This window comes from Phyllopteryx taeniolatus, chromosome 20 (assembly GCF_024500385.1).
Source record: "Phyllopteryx taeniolatus isolate TA_2022b chromosome 20, UOR_Ptae_1.2, whole genome shotgun sequence".
Lineage (NCBI taxonomy): Eukaryota > Metazoa > Chordata > Actinopteri > Syngnathiformes > Syngnathidae > Phyllopteryx > Phyllopteryx taeniolatus.
In genome coordinates, this window is record NC_084521.1 from 2984002 (window position 1) to 2999627 (window position 15626).

At 43.8% G+C, this 15626-nt stretch overlaps 2 protein-coding genes across 9 annotated transcripts in view; both read right to left on the reverse strand.

Annotated features, from left to right (window-relative positions):
* Window positions 1-127: 127 nt before the first annotated feature.
* topbp1 (DNA topoisomerase II binding protein 1) lies at window positions 128-14295 on the reverse strand. The gene is made up of 28 exons (XM_061759043.1): window positions 13899-14295; window positions 13622-13718; window positions 13302-13436; window positions 13081-13224; window positions 11992-12173; window positions 11224-11417; window positions 10970-11146; window positions 9883-10049; window positions 9447-9610; window positions 8993-9240; window positions 8543-8868; window positions 8220-8392; window positions 7747-7958; window positions 7192-7517; window positions 6127-6312; window positions 5721-5836; window positions 5517-5640; window positions 5268-5441; window positions 5049-5136; window positions 4799-4979; window positions 4343-4572; window positions 4128-4270; window positions 3966-4062; window positions 3293-3456; window positions 3086-3214; window positions 2328-2417; window positions 2088-2249; window positions 128-1722 (listed from the first exon to the last, which is right to left on the reverse strand). Exons 1-28 carry the CDS (start codon window positions 13901-13903, stop codon window positions 1594-1596), a joined length of 4563 nt encoding a protein of 1520 aa, XP_061615027.1. The 5' UTR covers window positions 13904-14295; the 3' UTR covers window positions 128-1593.
* A 360-nt stretch (window positions 14296-14655) lies between these two features.
* The window catches only part of LOC133470065 (dnaJ homolog subfamily C member 13-like), a 28731-nt gene continuing 27760 nt past the window's right edge, over window positions 14656-15626 (reverse strand). For all 8 annotated transcript variants that reach the window (XM_061757950.1, XM_061757948.1, XM_061757947.1 and 5 more), the window contains one exon: window positions 14656-15570. In XM_061757950.1, coding sequence (XP_061613934.1) covers window positions 15470-15570 — 101 coding nt within the window. In that variant the 3' untranslated portion in view covers window positions 14656-15469. The remainder of the gene's footprint in view (window positions 15571-15626) is intronic.

Genomic DNA, 15626 nt, shown 5'->3' on the forward strand with positions numbered 1-15626 from the left:
CAAATGACAGCCCCCAAAAGACATTTATAAGAAAAGAAAAAAAAAAAAAAAAAAGAAACAGCACTATACTGTATATAAAAAATGGAATTAAAAAAGAAACGTGAAGAAGTAAACTGGAGCCAGAAAGTATAATCACCGTAGTATTTATGTGCTGGATGTGTGCCATTAAGAGGCGTGGCCTAGTGACATCAGGAGCTAGACTCGGGTTGGCCAGTTAGTCTGCATGTGAGCATCTGGCTGTGAGTTGTAGCCTACAGCAGCTCCTTGCAAGTGTTCTCATTTTGTATTTGTCCCGTTTACATTTGAAAGTGCACCTTGCTCACATGTGAGGGCATTACAGTACCCTAATTGCTCCATTTTTCCCCCTCCTACTCTACTCAAGCGACAGTGGATTTGAAACTGGTTCGCAAAACATTTTTGGCTTGCTATACAACGCAAAAAAAGTAAAATAAACAATATAAAAGTCAAGATAGCACTTCATTTCTTATACAATTTGTGTCACCTTGTTTCAAGTACTTTTGTTCAGTTACATCATTATTTAGGTATTTGCATGAAATAGTTGAATTCATTTAATACTCTGTAAATTTGATTTTGATCAATTATATTGGTTGTTACACACTTTGTTGTTCTTGCACTACATATTTCTTCACATTACTGTTGCGGTTTTGTTTGAACGAAAAATAAACCGCATGACAATTCTACAATTAATTCATAATGTACTGGATTTTTTTTTTTTACTTTTAGTAGACCCAGATAAAAATTCTTCTTTGGAGAACAAAATAAAAATACATGGGTAAAGGCATATCAAGCTGAAAATCAATCTTTCGAGCTGATAAGAACAAACAATTCTCTTAAATAAGGCCACAGAACAGGAATACCTTCCTTCTCTGCATCTGTTGCTCTCCTTGTTAAGGGTCCCTTGGTTCACGGTCCTCCAAATCTTAATCAAAAGCTCAACTGCAGTTAATATTAACTCTCTCATTTTTGATTTTACGTTTATTTTTGTTTTACTTTTTGTCATTTGCAGGGCTAAAAGAAGTAAGAAGCCTATTTTGGGCAAAGAGTAGAAAGTACAGATCCGTTTTCAAATGTAGGTCGTAAAAGTAATCAGAAAAATACTCAATTACAAATATCTGCAAAAAGGTACAGTAACTAGTATCTACTTCCCACCACTGTCAAGATGTAAAAACATTCTCGTGTTTACTGCACAGTGTGACAAACTGTAGCCTTTAAAAGGGATGAACGGGACCAAAAAGACAATTAATTAAAGTGAGATAATGAGAAATGTCTCACCCAATGATGAATCAGATGAATCCACGTGCCTACAAAAAAAAGAAAGAGCAAACCAACCTAGAACATGCCACCACAGGCGTGACGATGTAGCGCCCCCTGCAGCCCCGCCACCGTGTCTGCAGCCAATAACAACGCATGACTGGACATTTTGTGCAGGGCCCTCCTCAGTCATCAATCACAGCCTGCAGCCACACTGCAGTCTCCTCACCGAGACACGACGCATACTTTATTTCACAGGAAAAAAAATCTTATTTACAATATTTTCTATTAGCAGAACATGAGAGCGAAAGGGCGTTGTTTTCAGTGCAGTCGAGACTTTTTCAGCCGGGAGGTGCGCTCTGCCGCTTTGCGTTTAAGTGACGGCGTGCCGGGAGCCTCACCGGGGGGGCTCTCGGCGAGGAGGTAGAGCGCCGTGGGAGGGATGGGCTCCTGCAAGGGGGAGAAAACATCGTAAATCGTCCCACGTAAAACTGTCGAAAGACACGGGAAGAGCCCCGTTGCTTTAGTAGCACTTTACAATTCGTGTATCATTTGTTCTTTCTGCCGTCAACTGGCAATTGCAAAACACAAAAACAACGAAGGTGCTGGTCGACAGCACATAGTGAAAATCTGAAAGTAATTGACGCCCTCCACCAAAATAGGTTTATAATTACTTAGAAGTGGTTTTTTTCTAATTTCATGGGGCTATGCCCTAACTAAGCAAAGCTCCTCCCTCTCAATATTTCTTTTTCTATTTGACATGGTTCTGTTATGATTTAATCTCCACACACTATGACAGGGATGCATGCAGAGACCTGCATTAGGTAGTCGGCGATGTACTCGGGCTTCAGGCAAGTCACGTTTTGGGCGGAGGCCTCGGACACATCCGCACGGAAGTCGCCCGGCCGCAGGCGGTTGAAGTCGGCAAACAGGTGCGTGGCCACCTTGTACATTGAAGGCGAGGCGCTCGGCAGCACCTGGAGGAAACAAAACAAAAACATTTGCTATAAAAGTATCTCGTCGTGTTGCGGTGATGATGATGCTAGAAATCAAACCTTGGCCCCGCCCGACTGCAGCAACCGCCTGAAGCCGGCTTCTCGGCTCTGGTCGATGTTCAACATCACCGTCCATCCGCTGAAGGCTCCCTGGAAAACCATAATGCTGTTGAACAGACCAGACTGCCACAAAGAAAACTTCCAGCATCGTGGGATTGCTGTAAGACAGATTCTCCCGTTTTGAGTGAGATGTTTTATAATTTTAATCAGGAAGGTGTCATTTCAAAATGAATTCCCCTTTCACCTGAAAGTATAACATTCAACCACTAAAACCATTTTTTTCCCCCCTGTTCAGGAACACAAGTCAATAACTATCATATGACTGAGCAACAATCAGGGGCAGCCCAGTGGACGAGTGGTTGTCTGCCTCACAGTTCTGGGTTCGAATCTCAACTGGCCGTAAACATTTAAGCACTGCATTCATGCTAATATGATTGGGGGAAACGTTTACATATGGTGTGTTTGTATGTGTACTAATTTCTTCCTGCCCCATTTTAGCCCTCCTATGTCCTTCACATATACCTACTCATGGGGGAGCATTGCAAATTTAAACAAATTGGAAAGTATACACAAATTAATAATACGTTTTTTTTTGCTTTTTTAAATATATTTTTTGGGTTTTTAAATTTAAATGTTCCAAGGTTTAACTTGTGTTATTGTCTGTGGAATTCATCCCTTCATCTTTCTGCATTCACATGAAATTCCAGAGGGAATTGCAAGGTCAGGTTTAGTGTTGTTATGTCAGATCTGACACGTACGCCCTGTTCCGTGGGTCCCCGCAAGGTTTTCCTCCAGCGCATGGCAGCTAACGCTAAGCGCCTCTGCTGCGAGGTGATGGAGGGCAACGCGTCCAGGATGGAGCTGCTGCCCCACTCGTAGTCCTCCTCCTAGAGTGTGTGACAGAAAAATCACGATGACGAATAATCACAGTTAGGGGGAATATGTCGTCGTCTTGCCGGGCCCACCGGTATGAAGCGGCCCACAGAACGGCAAGCCTCCAGGTATGAGCGATGCAGAATCCATTTGCCGGCCGCCATGGCTGCCAGGTATTTTTCGTTGCGCAGGGGTGTGCCTACGATGATGTGGGAGCAGCTGGGGTCAAACGACTGCTTGTCCAGAATGACGCCACCTACGGGCATAGCAGAAGAGAGGAATAAGAGACAAAAGAAGCAAAGACCTTAAGCCTCCCGCTACTTTAGTTTCTCAGGAACAACAACGTCACTGACTCAATTTGTCAGAAATGTAAAAAAACAAACAAAAAAAATAAAAAACTCATTATGAACTCATTACTAACCATATCAATCAGTATTTAGTGCAATTGTGTTTTTACCTCTCACAGATTATGCTACAATGAGGATCTGCATTAAAAAATGCATGCCAAAAATTATTTAATGGATGTATTGTAATGAATCATGTAGTGATTGTAAAGGGCTGCACTGTACTATATAAAATCACTTCATATGACCGGTGTGGAGCTAGGTCGTTGCAACCAAGCGAGCGGCTTCTACTTACAGAAGTGGAGCCTTGAGTTTAAAAACAAAAAAACAAGCAGTGCCCGTAAAGTGATCAAACAAACAATTAGGTCGTCAATTTTGCATAATATGTCCCCTTCAACACCAAAATACATTAAGGACGTACCGAGCTCTTCGATGAGGTGACTGTAATCGATGCGTTCCTGAGGACTGAGGGAGGACAGCTGGAATCTGGGCGGCGTCTTCACTTCTTCACTTTCCTCCTGAGAGTAGCAAGAAAAAAAGCTTTGAGTCTCCGGACACCGTCACGTTAAATTTGAATTCTCACCTCTGGCTCGGGAGCTACCGTGGGGATTGCGAGGGGGAAGGCGATGCTGGGGGCTTCGGGAGTCAGGATGTTATTCCGCGGCTCCTCCTGCGGGAGCGCTGAGCCCTTCTTGCCCATTTGCTGGTCGATGACATCACAAGCCTCTGATAGGGGGATGGATGGTGAACAAGATGATGTCGTTCCCCCTGCCCCCAAAAAAATTCCAATACACGTACCCATCTCCACCAGCTCCGAGTCGGTCATGGAGTCCTTGAGTTGCGTGTCGTGCTGCGCTGTGGTCTGCGGGGGTGGCGCCTGAGGCTCCGAGTGCTGCGAAGGACTACCGGGCCACTGTAGGTTGTCGGCCAGCTTGGCCCTCTCCTCCCTGGCTGTCGGATCGTCCCAAACGATCTGCTCGCTCTGGGAGGGCTCCGTGTTGAGATCCAGAGCAGCTGCGCGGGAGACCCTTGAATGAGGACATCTCAGGTTAAAGGGCATATTTGTATTAAGGAAAATTTATTATAGTCATGTGTCTGCCCACCTATCAAGTGTGATATTAAACAACCAAATATTTTTTTTATCTGCCTAACTCATCAGATACTTCTGTCATTTTATTTTATTTTTAAAATATAAATTATAAAGCCACTGATGTATCCTTTAAGCACTCTTTAGCTCTAGCCTCCTCTGCTCACCTTAACGCTTCTAGAGTGCGCCTGCTGCCGCTAGGAGTGTTGGGGGCAGAGTCGGCGCCGGCGGACGCCGTCCGACTGAGTCGCACCGACTGCCGCCTGCCGGTCGTCTTTTTGGTGGCAGACATGATCTCTTGGAGCGCTCTTTGCAGGTTCTCTCTCATCTCCAGCGCCTCTGAAATATCTGGAAGACTTTGGAATAAGTGATGTGCGACTTTTTTAAGTTAAAGGAGAGAGCTGGAGTGACACCCACCATTCTTGTCTGCAAGGTCGTCTTGATCTTCGCTTCCGTCGCATGTGTGGTGAGAGGTGGAAGGGTCTTCTACTGCCTTGAGCTCAGACTGGAGGATGAATGTTTAAATGTTAACAACTATAGGGGCACACCATCATACACTCACTGGCCACAACATTATATTTAAGTGTGTGTACAAATCCAGCAAAAAAAAAAAAAAAAAAAAAAAGTCTGCTTTACATCATTTGGGCCCACGTTGTCATCCGTGGCCTCAGTGATGTCTCGTAGTTGTGGTCGCGTGACAGGCGGAGACCTCTGCGAGTTGCTGGGAACCTGACTGAGGTTCAGGCTCATCTTGGGGTTGTAGGTGAAAGGATAAAGAGACTCCGAGATGTGCCTTTGCTCCTCAGCGCACTAAAGGATAACAACAAATAATTGCTGAGATTGAAGACTTACACAAAGCTGTTAACACCACCACAGGAGACGTACAGCTTCCAACCAGTGTTGCGAGACCACATGCAGCCCCCTCTCCTTCACGCCTCGGTATTCCCGACTGTTGTCACCCACTCGGCCCTGGTAGATGTAGTGGGTGACGGTATCGTCGCAGGCCCATCTTCACATACAGAAAGGAGTTGTTTTTTTTTGCCATCATGCTGATTAGCTTACGAAGACATAAAAGTCAGTTGTGACTACCTGAAGTCTGCTCCGAGCGAGGCGGCCATGGCGTACAGTTCGCTTTGCATCTTGCTAAGCTTCTTTCCCACGCAGATCACAATGCCACTTAGCAGGCCGGCCTCCTTTTGTACAGCCTTGAGAACAAAAAAGAAAAGGTCTGAAATGAATGACCCAGCAGCGTGGTGTCCAAACTTGGGCCTGCAGCATTTACTAAAGATAATAAGAACTTATCACCTTTAACAGAAAGCTATAGTGTAGAAGTTTCTTTATTGAATAAATGAAATATATTGTATATAAAAACAATATATGACTGCTTAGAACATGTTTACCTACACCGATTGATTGGTTATAGTGGCTTTAATACATTTTTCTGTATGCAGCCCACAGAAGAAAAAAGGACTTCGCATCATGTGCAGTCACCAACCTCCTTCCTGGTGGTGCTGAGCTCGGGACTGGCAGAAACCGCTTGCATGTTGGCGACATCGCTGGCGCGGGCGCTGTTGGCCAGCGCCACCTTCATGTTCCTGTTGATGAGGTCCGTCAGCGGCGTCTCCGCACTCTCGTTGGGCTTGGATCTCCCACCTGGAGTGTCAAGTGCCTCTAAGGCATCCTGCAAGCAAAATACAGTGAATGTGTTTAGAGCAGAGGTGGGCATTAACATTTACATTATCAGGTTGCATTAATTTACATTAGTAAGTACCTTTTTTCTACTAAAATTGGCTTTATGATTTTTTAAAATTCATTTATCTAATTAGATTTTTTTGTTAATTGCTTTATCGTATTTTTATAACAAATATTAAATAAGCGGCACGGTGGCCGACTGGTTAGAGCGTCAGCCTCACAGTTCTGAGGTGCGGGGTTCAATCCCCGTCCCCGCCTGTGTGGAGTTTGCATGTTCTCCCCGTGCCTGCGTGGGTTTTCTCCGGGCACTCCGGTTTCCTCCCACATCCCAAAAACATGCATTAATTGGAGACTCTAAATTGCCCCTAGGCATGACTGTGAGTGCGAATGGTTGTTTGTTTCTATGTGCCCTGCGATTGGCTGGCAACCAGTTCAGGGTGTACCCCGCCTCCTGCCCGATGTCAGCTGGGATAGGCTCCAGCACGCCCGCGACCCTAGTGAGGAGAAGCGGCTCAGAAAATGGATGGATGGATGAAATATTAAATAACTTGTAAGTTGATTTCTTGGTAACAAAATTTTTGGAATAGATTAAAACATTTTACTCAATAATTGATTATACTTATTGATTATACATAAACATTGAATTTTTTGATTAACAGAATAAAAAAAAAAAATTAAATAATGATTATTATTTTGTTATTATAATTTACAGTTTTACATACCTGTACACTCACCTTTTTTTTTTTTTTTTTTTTAAAACCTCATCTTCGAATGACATGATAAATCAAATATGGCTCTTGAATTTTCTCACCCCTTTAGTTGGATAATTCATCAAAAAGCACAAACTGCTACCTAAAATCAGTGGCACCTTAACATTGAATGAGGGCCTGAACAGCTGATCCCTGCTGAGGAACCGGGACGGCGTGTCCAGCTGCAGCGAGGGCTCCTTGCAGAGTTGCTTCCTGCGGCCGTCCTCCTGGCTTTGCTTGGGCGTGGCCACGTCTTTTTTTGACTTCATCTCGTCCAACACGGAGCGGAACATTTTGCTCTGAAAGCGTCCCAAATCCAGCGGCGTGACCGCCTTGCCGCTCTGAAAACCCAGCAGCGGGATGTCCGGAAAGGAGCGCGCCGGTTGGGCCGGTGCCGGCATGGACGTCCTCTGGGAGGCGCCGACAAAACTCTCCTCCTCCCTCTCTGGGGAAGAAATATAAAAATCACTGTCAATCAAAATTGAGCTTTATTATCCTTGTAAATGCAGAATTTTTGGGTCTTATTACGGTGTATACAGAAAATCTTTGCAGCACTTCAAGCTCTATCCATTTTAGAAAGACGCTGTCACATGAAAAATTGTGGAAAAGTGAAGCGCTGCAAATACTTTCCAGATGCACCATCGATTAGTTAACTATCGTTAACTTTCTCAGACCAGGAGAAGGTGGAAGGTCAATCAGGAAGCGCTTCTCGGCCACCCTCTGGCCGGTCCTCGCCGACGCCATGATCCAGTGCATGGTGACTGCCGGGAGACCCCACTTCTTGGCTGCCTGGTACTTGGTGCCATCAGGGCTCTGCAGCACCAGGTGAGTGCTGGCCAGCATTCCTTTTTTGGGGTTGGCCAAGCGCACAAAGTAGTCCTGGACACTGCGAGATTTAACAGACACACACAAATGGACTCAAGGGGAAATATCAAGGAAAATTGGCTTTTTAATTGCTCGTATACAAACATTATTGAGTGCTTGACCACCCATCAATTGGAAAATTAAACAAATTCTAAATTTGGCTAATTTCAGCAAGACAAAAAAAATTTGCTCTGACCCATGGGGTCAATTAGCCACAACAGGAACTGCTGATTTTTTTTTAATAATAAGTCTCCTTTAAAATCTGTGACGGCGGAAGACGTACTTGGCTCCCAGGTGCTTGGCCAGCTCCACCAAGGACTCCCTCTCGGCTCCTGTGAACTGGCTGAAAGAAAGGATGCAATCCTTGAGAGGGAAATGTCCATCCATCACGGGAACAGGAGTGAAGAGAGGATTGGAGGAAAGCTCCAGGAGGCACTCCCTCTCCACACACATAGCCTGTTGAGTAAATACGGTGCACATCCAATATCCGAACTACAATAACCCCTAAAATCCTATCCTAACTTATAAAAAAAAAAAAAATGTGATTGGAGCAGGGGTGCGAATGATGAACCACGATACAGCGGTTGAGAGAAGTTGCGAACTCACCAGCCACGTATCAGTGACCACCTCGTCCACCGTGGCCTCCACAGAACAGCCCAACAGAGGCACCACGGCGTAGTCAGCTACGGCACGCGTGCGGCTCGCCAGCACCCGACCTCCGTTCTCCCTCACCAAGAGGGAAAGTTGAGCCTCGGCCTCGGCGCCGAAGCCCTGCAAGAGGAATCGTTTTCCGGCAAAGAGACCCGCCTCGCTGGCCTCCTGCACAGTGTAGTCTGACTGTGGTCTGGCCCCGTGGTTGAGGGTCCAGGACTGCTCGGCGGGCACGCTGATGGACCTCCTGCTGTCGATCTCGGCTGCTGGCGCCACGTCAACTTAAAAGAAAACACACCATCAGGTTGACCCTGAACTGAAGCTTGATGTAGATTTTTTTAAGTCGAGACAAAGAACAAAGCTGGTACCGTAAATCTGTGACTGATTCTGATTCTGATAACTCACTAACTGTCGTGTCATCATCCATGTACTGCGAGAGTAGGTCCTCCTCCGCTTGCTTCAGTTTTGGTGTGCTGGGACTGGCGGCGGGGGGTCCGACCAAGGACCTGGAGGCCGGCGTGCGACGGACCGGCGCGGACAACACCTCTGCAGGAGCGGGAGGCAGACAGTCGAGGTGGAGGAAGTCTTCTTCTGGGAGGAGGCGGCCTTTGGAGAAGCTGTCCAGCAGCCACTGGACTGTCACCACGTGAGGTCTGGGCAAAAAAATAACACCTGAATTAGCAAATAAACATGCAGTAGCAACAATTCACTTGTCTACCCAAATCAATGTTCCACACTAAAATGAATTGAAATACCATTAATCCATTCTATAAAATAACATTTTGAATAAAGAAAAACAGCACTGTAGTGATTCAAGGTACCGCTGTACTCCAAAGCAGTGACCGTAACCAAAGCCAACCTGTGAGTTGCTCTGGACAGGAAAGTCTTGAGGTCCTGGTCTGGTTCTCCCATGACCACATGTGTGAGCTCCTCGCTGGGCTGGTTGAAGCGAAGACCCCCTGCGGCGTTCACCAGGCGACGCAGCTTGTCCAGCTTCTTCACAGGCAGGCCGCAGAGATAAAGCTGCACAACAGTCACATGGAAACAACGAAACAAAAGCTCTTGTGTGAGAGTGATTTAACACATCTGCTCAATATTCACACTTCAGACCTTTGAACACCTACCAGTCAAACGGAACAGTTTCACACCGGGGTGTACTCACTTTTGTTGGCAGAAGAGATTTAGATATTAATGGCTATGTGACGATATTGTGAGGGAAGAGTAAATGTACACTATTATTCGAGCTATACTCTGGCTTCTGCAAGATACTTTATGTGATAAGCAGAAGCACTTGCCTTACAGCCGTCCAGGACGTCCTCTGCGGGGCACACGGTAAGATCCAGACTTTCGATGGGGTCCGGAGCTTCCACCCGGCTGACGGTTCCATTCGTGAGGGCCGTATCGTTTATTGTCACGCTGGTGTTGACTGAGATGTGGCTCAAACCCAGCAGAGAAGGACCCTCTGGAGGAAAAAGGGGACGTTGAGTTCATCAGGTCAAACAAAGCACACAACAACACTCACAGGGACATATTCTTTATCCTAAGTGAAAAACGACTAATAATATTCCATCTTAGTTGCGAACGTCTTTTTGCTTTATCATCAAAGCTACATGAAGTATCTCTGTATGTACTATACCCCCCCTGGTGGCCAAGGCACACACACTACAATCAACTCAAATGTATTTCTACAGAATAACACCCATTGAACTAATGCATGAAATCATGATTAACAAAGTGATTCCTTTTTTAAATTTCATTAAATTATTTTACGACTGTTTTTTAAGTACTATGCAGAAAATATTTTTCTAAATAATTGATAAATCTGAGGATTATTTCTTGATTAATCCATGATGTGGATACAAAACAAAACAACATGTTTTAATGTCCATCCTTTTATTCAAAAACAGGACATTATTTCAAACTGACAGTGCAGAAAATGCACAAATATAAATTGATTGTGATCCAGTTACTGGTTTGGTCTTACAAGTCTTATAAGAAAATAGTAAAAAATGTTCATCGTTTTTTTCCAAAGTGAAAGTAGATGTTCGCAAAAGTGTTATTTTGATTAAACAAAGATAATCAGTCTGCTTTCATGAACGACTACAGAAATCGAGGACATTTACTGTTAAGAGGCAGGAAGTCCGAGGATTTGGGAAATTTTAAGATGGACAAGGTTTCTAAACGATTAATCCATTATCAAAATAGTTGTGGATTAATTTGATAATTGCTTAGTTGATGATAAATCTATTAATTGTTGCACCTCGACTTAAGGTGGAAACATTTTTATGATGCTCTCTATGTCTAGAACGTAACTGCAGAACTGGCAATAAATAAAGACACTTCTTTAATCGTGACTGTGACTTTTGTGCTGCGTGGCCTGACCTTCCTTCTGGCCAGAGCCGGTGGGCGTGGAGGTGTTTGGCTGGCTGCTTTTGGAGGCCCGGCGCTCCACGGCGTAGCGGGACTCGTCCTGACAGGAGCCCTTTTCGATGCTGTCGAAGAGCCAGTGCAGAGCCACGCAGTACACATTCCATTTGCGCGCGCACTCATACTTCTGACCTGTAGAGACAATCATGGAAGACTGTGAGACGAGAAAAAAATTGAGAAACATAACAGAAAAATCTCGGCCGACTTGCCTGAGGTTTCGTTGACGATGAGGTGGGTGCACTCGTTAATTTTGAGCTGGCCGGTGTAGCGGCCCCCGTGCTGCTCGCACAGACGCTGCACTTCTTTGCGCTCAGTGCTGGAGAGACCTGTCACGCACACGGTGCAGCCCCGCAGCACCGGGCACAGGTGGTCCTCCAAGGGCAGCTCCGTGTACCTGAACAGACTGAAGGGGGGCGGGGGCAGACATTTTGTAACATGAAAGCATGTCAGTATTTTGTTTGTTGTTTGTTATTAGTAGGACCCCTCTTACACGCTTTAAACAAATTTTGAGTTTTTAAATCACACTTTTTAAACACGTTGTGACTGTATTTGTATACACGCATGTTGTACTGTATATGAAATAAAGTTTCACCGTTGAAATGAAACGTCATTAATCCGTTTCAGCCCCCCCAAAAAAACACCACGTTTTTTTATGAAGAAATTAAATGCATAAAAATAGCACTACATAGTAGAAAAACATAACATAAAATGTAAAGAAATAAAGTGGTTTTATAAAGTTTAATTATTCTAAGAGTGACATCAGGAGGTGGAGTAGGGTGAACCGGTTAATCTGCGTGTGAGTGTCCGGGTGTGAGCTGTGGCCTACAGCACCTCCTTGAGTGTGTTCTCATTTTGTATTTGTGTGTTTGACTGTTTGTCAAGTGCATCCGCGACTGTGGCTCTCATTGCCCACATCCATGACAGTAAGTATACAGTAAAAAAAAGAAGAAAAAATACACAATATTTCAGTCTTTTACCTGTTTTGAGAGCTCTCCCAGCAGTCTTTGACCCAGGAAGGGAGCAGGATGGGTTTGCCCAGGCTGGCAGCCACCAGGTACTTTTTACTGCCCACCTCACCAGCAATCAGGTGGGTGACGGACACGTTGAGGTCAAGATAGACGCGCCCGCCCATGAGCTGCACCAAATTCATCACCTCGGCCTGCAAACAGATGCAAACACAACTTTTTACTTAATAAAATGCTAATAAAGAGCAATAGTAATGGGAGTGGATGTGCGGGGCGCCGGATTTCCTAAAATCCACATGGAGTTAATTAAAGTGTATATTTATCTAGAAATTTTTCAAATTAATTTGAGGAACATTATGACATACAATATACAGTAAATACTTGTCAATCACTTTTTAAATCATTTTTAAAATGCTCACGCAGCTAAATAAAGTATATAGGTATTGAGATATGACTACAAGTAAATTTTTGGAAATTATATTGAAATATAATTAAATATTTGGACATTTAAAAATATATATTACATAAAGATTTTACTCTTTTAATCACTGTCAAACACTCAAAATATTATATAATAATGACATACCAGTATAATATTCTTTCCGTTATTTTTGTTTCTTTTTATTTTGGCATTTCTGCACTTATTGACAGGTACAAATCACAGGATTCTGCTGTTGTTTTGAGTTCAGTGATATTTAACTTTTTAGTACATTGCATTTGCATTCAATTAATCCTTAAGAACTGTTTGTTTTAAAATGTTTATTTAGGTATTTTTTTTAATTCAACTTTTATGCGCAATACAATTTAATTGAATCATTATTCAAGTTCCTCCTATATCTAAGATGAGTGTCAATGTTCAAACTTTGTATAATGTTACACTGGTTTACAATAAAATTAAATATACTGCAGTGCTAAAGCTGCTGCCCTTGCGACCTGGCTCTGGATAAGCGGAAGAAAATGGATGGATGGATGGATGGAGATATTAATTCATAGACTTGACCAAACCCCAATATGTCCTGACAGTGCCATCCAGCCTGAGAACGTATCGGTTCAGGAGGGGTACAATCTCAATCTCCAAATCCTCAAAAACAGTTGACTGACCCGAGTCGTTTTATCCAGGCTTGTGCAGGAGACGGTGATGTCGTCCATGGCCATGTTGTAGACCGGCTTCTCCGCTTTGGGTACGCAACGCTGCTGCTGCAAGCAGAACACCACCACCAGCGGACTTACGATCCGGCAGCCCAGCTACACGATCAAACACAATTAGGGACAATGAAGACAAGGGCTAAGGCCTGGAAATGTCACATTGTGGGACAAAATACATTCTTGCAGTGCTGGAAGGCAGGAGTGTCAAAGTCACTGAAAACAAAGAGGGACTTGTCCTTCTGGTCCATCTTTAACACAGCTTCCTCGTCGATCTTCTTGAGGTACTTTTCTGACTGCAGCTCCATAATAGCCTGTAAACATTCGAAGAAAAACCTTACAATCATCAGCTGTAGGAGTAGGAGTTATTTTACAAGTCGGGTTGCAAAAGTACAGGAAGTTAGTCCACTTTTCACATTGATTTGCTAGCCAAAATTCAAGGTACTGGAAAGTTTTCCAACAATTTGCAATCCTAAATATGAATAAAACAACAGTTCACCTCATAAGCTTTGGCAGCATACTCTGATGTCTGTCCTTTACTTCCAACAAATTTGACAATAAAGCCTTCCTTGTCGCCTTTGGACATGATGTCCAACCTTAAAAGAAATTAGCAGAAATGTAATGACTCCAGTCACTATGACCAACACTTAAACACAGTGCGTATATTTGGTCTTTGGTTATAGATTTTTTTTTTATCCAACCTACTATAGTGAATAACATGTAGAATGTTAGCAACAGTTTCATTAACACGGTGCTTACATAGTCAACCAACTTACCTCATCCGGGGACTCGAAGACCGTCAACAATTAACTGACTGGATAACTTACTTAAATAGTAGTCAGACCAGCTCCATTTTTTCCCGAACTGGGTGAAAATAGAATTGTAGAAAGTATTGCTGCTGCTCACTGTCACGCACAGCCCGTGCTAACTTTACGGAAAATTACTCGATGGTAGCAGCCAGTTACCGGTTAGCTAAATTCCTAATATAAATAACTTTATATTTGATAAAATATTACTTGTAATCGTTTGTACTTGAGGGTAATTTGTCGCGAATGTGCCGACTACATTAGCAGTTCCTTCTTTGTTTTCCTTAATTGGTCGAATACATTTAGAAATTCGCCTTGTTATTCGCGCCTCTACGTCACTTACACAATGTTACGAACTAATTGAACCGTGTGGAAACAATGGCACGACAAATACACTTATTCTTGTAACATCGAGGATTGCGAGTAATTAGTTGGAAATGTACCGAACACTTTGACATGTAATTATTGTGTTAATTCGTTCGCAAAATTGAAAAGTATGATTTGTTTTTATTCGCAAAATTTAATTTCTTTCGGTGTCACAAGCTAATTGAACCGAGTGGAGTGCGGAATTGGCTAACAAACTGTCCTAGGAAGTAGTGTCAAGGGGTTTACCTTTAGGAGATCGCCGGAGTTTATTAATGTGTCAATTCCGGAAGCCAACATTTTTACCTACATTACTGCAGGTTTATGTCACTTAGATCATATGGAGACACAAAGACAAATGAACAACACTGTGGGTTCCCTTTTATTCTTAAAATTTTATGTACAAGTGCGACTGATTCATTGTTTGAATGTACATTCAATATAGAAAGTTTATATACGCAATATTACATTGAACATGTCACATACTGCACTAGTCTTTCACACACACACACAAAACATAATTCGTCCTGTCGACATAGCAGAAGTTCATTTCAGGTTTTTATTCATTCATAAATATTCTAGTGCTTGTTTTTCATTCTGGGGTAGGGGGGACTTATTTCATAAAATTGAGGGGTAGCCATGGAATGAAATGGGAATTGAGGCCAAAAAGGCAGTATCTACACATCCTTGAGTCTAAAAAGAAGAAATCTCTTTTGTAATTGCTGTTGAGAAAACTCAAGGATAGAGTAAGAACTTTGTGGCGTGATTTGAGGCTGACAATTTGGAGGGGGCTAGTGCAGCCAATCGAGACATTGCGAGAGGACTCAGATCAAGGAGAAAAGACTCAATCAACTGATAATAACGGTCAGTCTTCCAATGTTTTTCCCCATGGGACAAAAGAAGAAAATCCAGAGTAAAAAATATATTCATAGAAAAAGTAAACTTCTGCTTAGAAGAAAGGTGTAGCACGAAAACAAAACGTGGCCCATCTGTTAAGACAATTTCAAACAATTTACGAGGTGCCGGTTGGAGAGGGCAGGTGGCGATATGGGGAGGAGTCACCGACATCCTCCTCCCCATCTGCATCCCCCTCATTTCGGGCAAGGGGGAGCCGAACAGGGCGGCCTGGGTGCCTGAGCCTGACTGTGGCTGTTGCGAGTGCGTGTCCCCCTCCCCCGTCAGCCTTGATCTCCGTGGTCGCTGTCCACCGGGGGTGGGCCGCTGGGCAGTACGGTGGTGCCGCTTCCTGCTGCCGTGAGGTAACCAGCTACTCCTGGCCCTGTGGGAGTCAGGACGACAGGTCACAGATACAACAACTACCATAACATTTGCTCC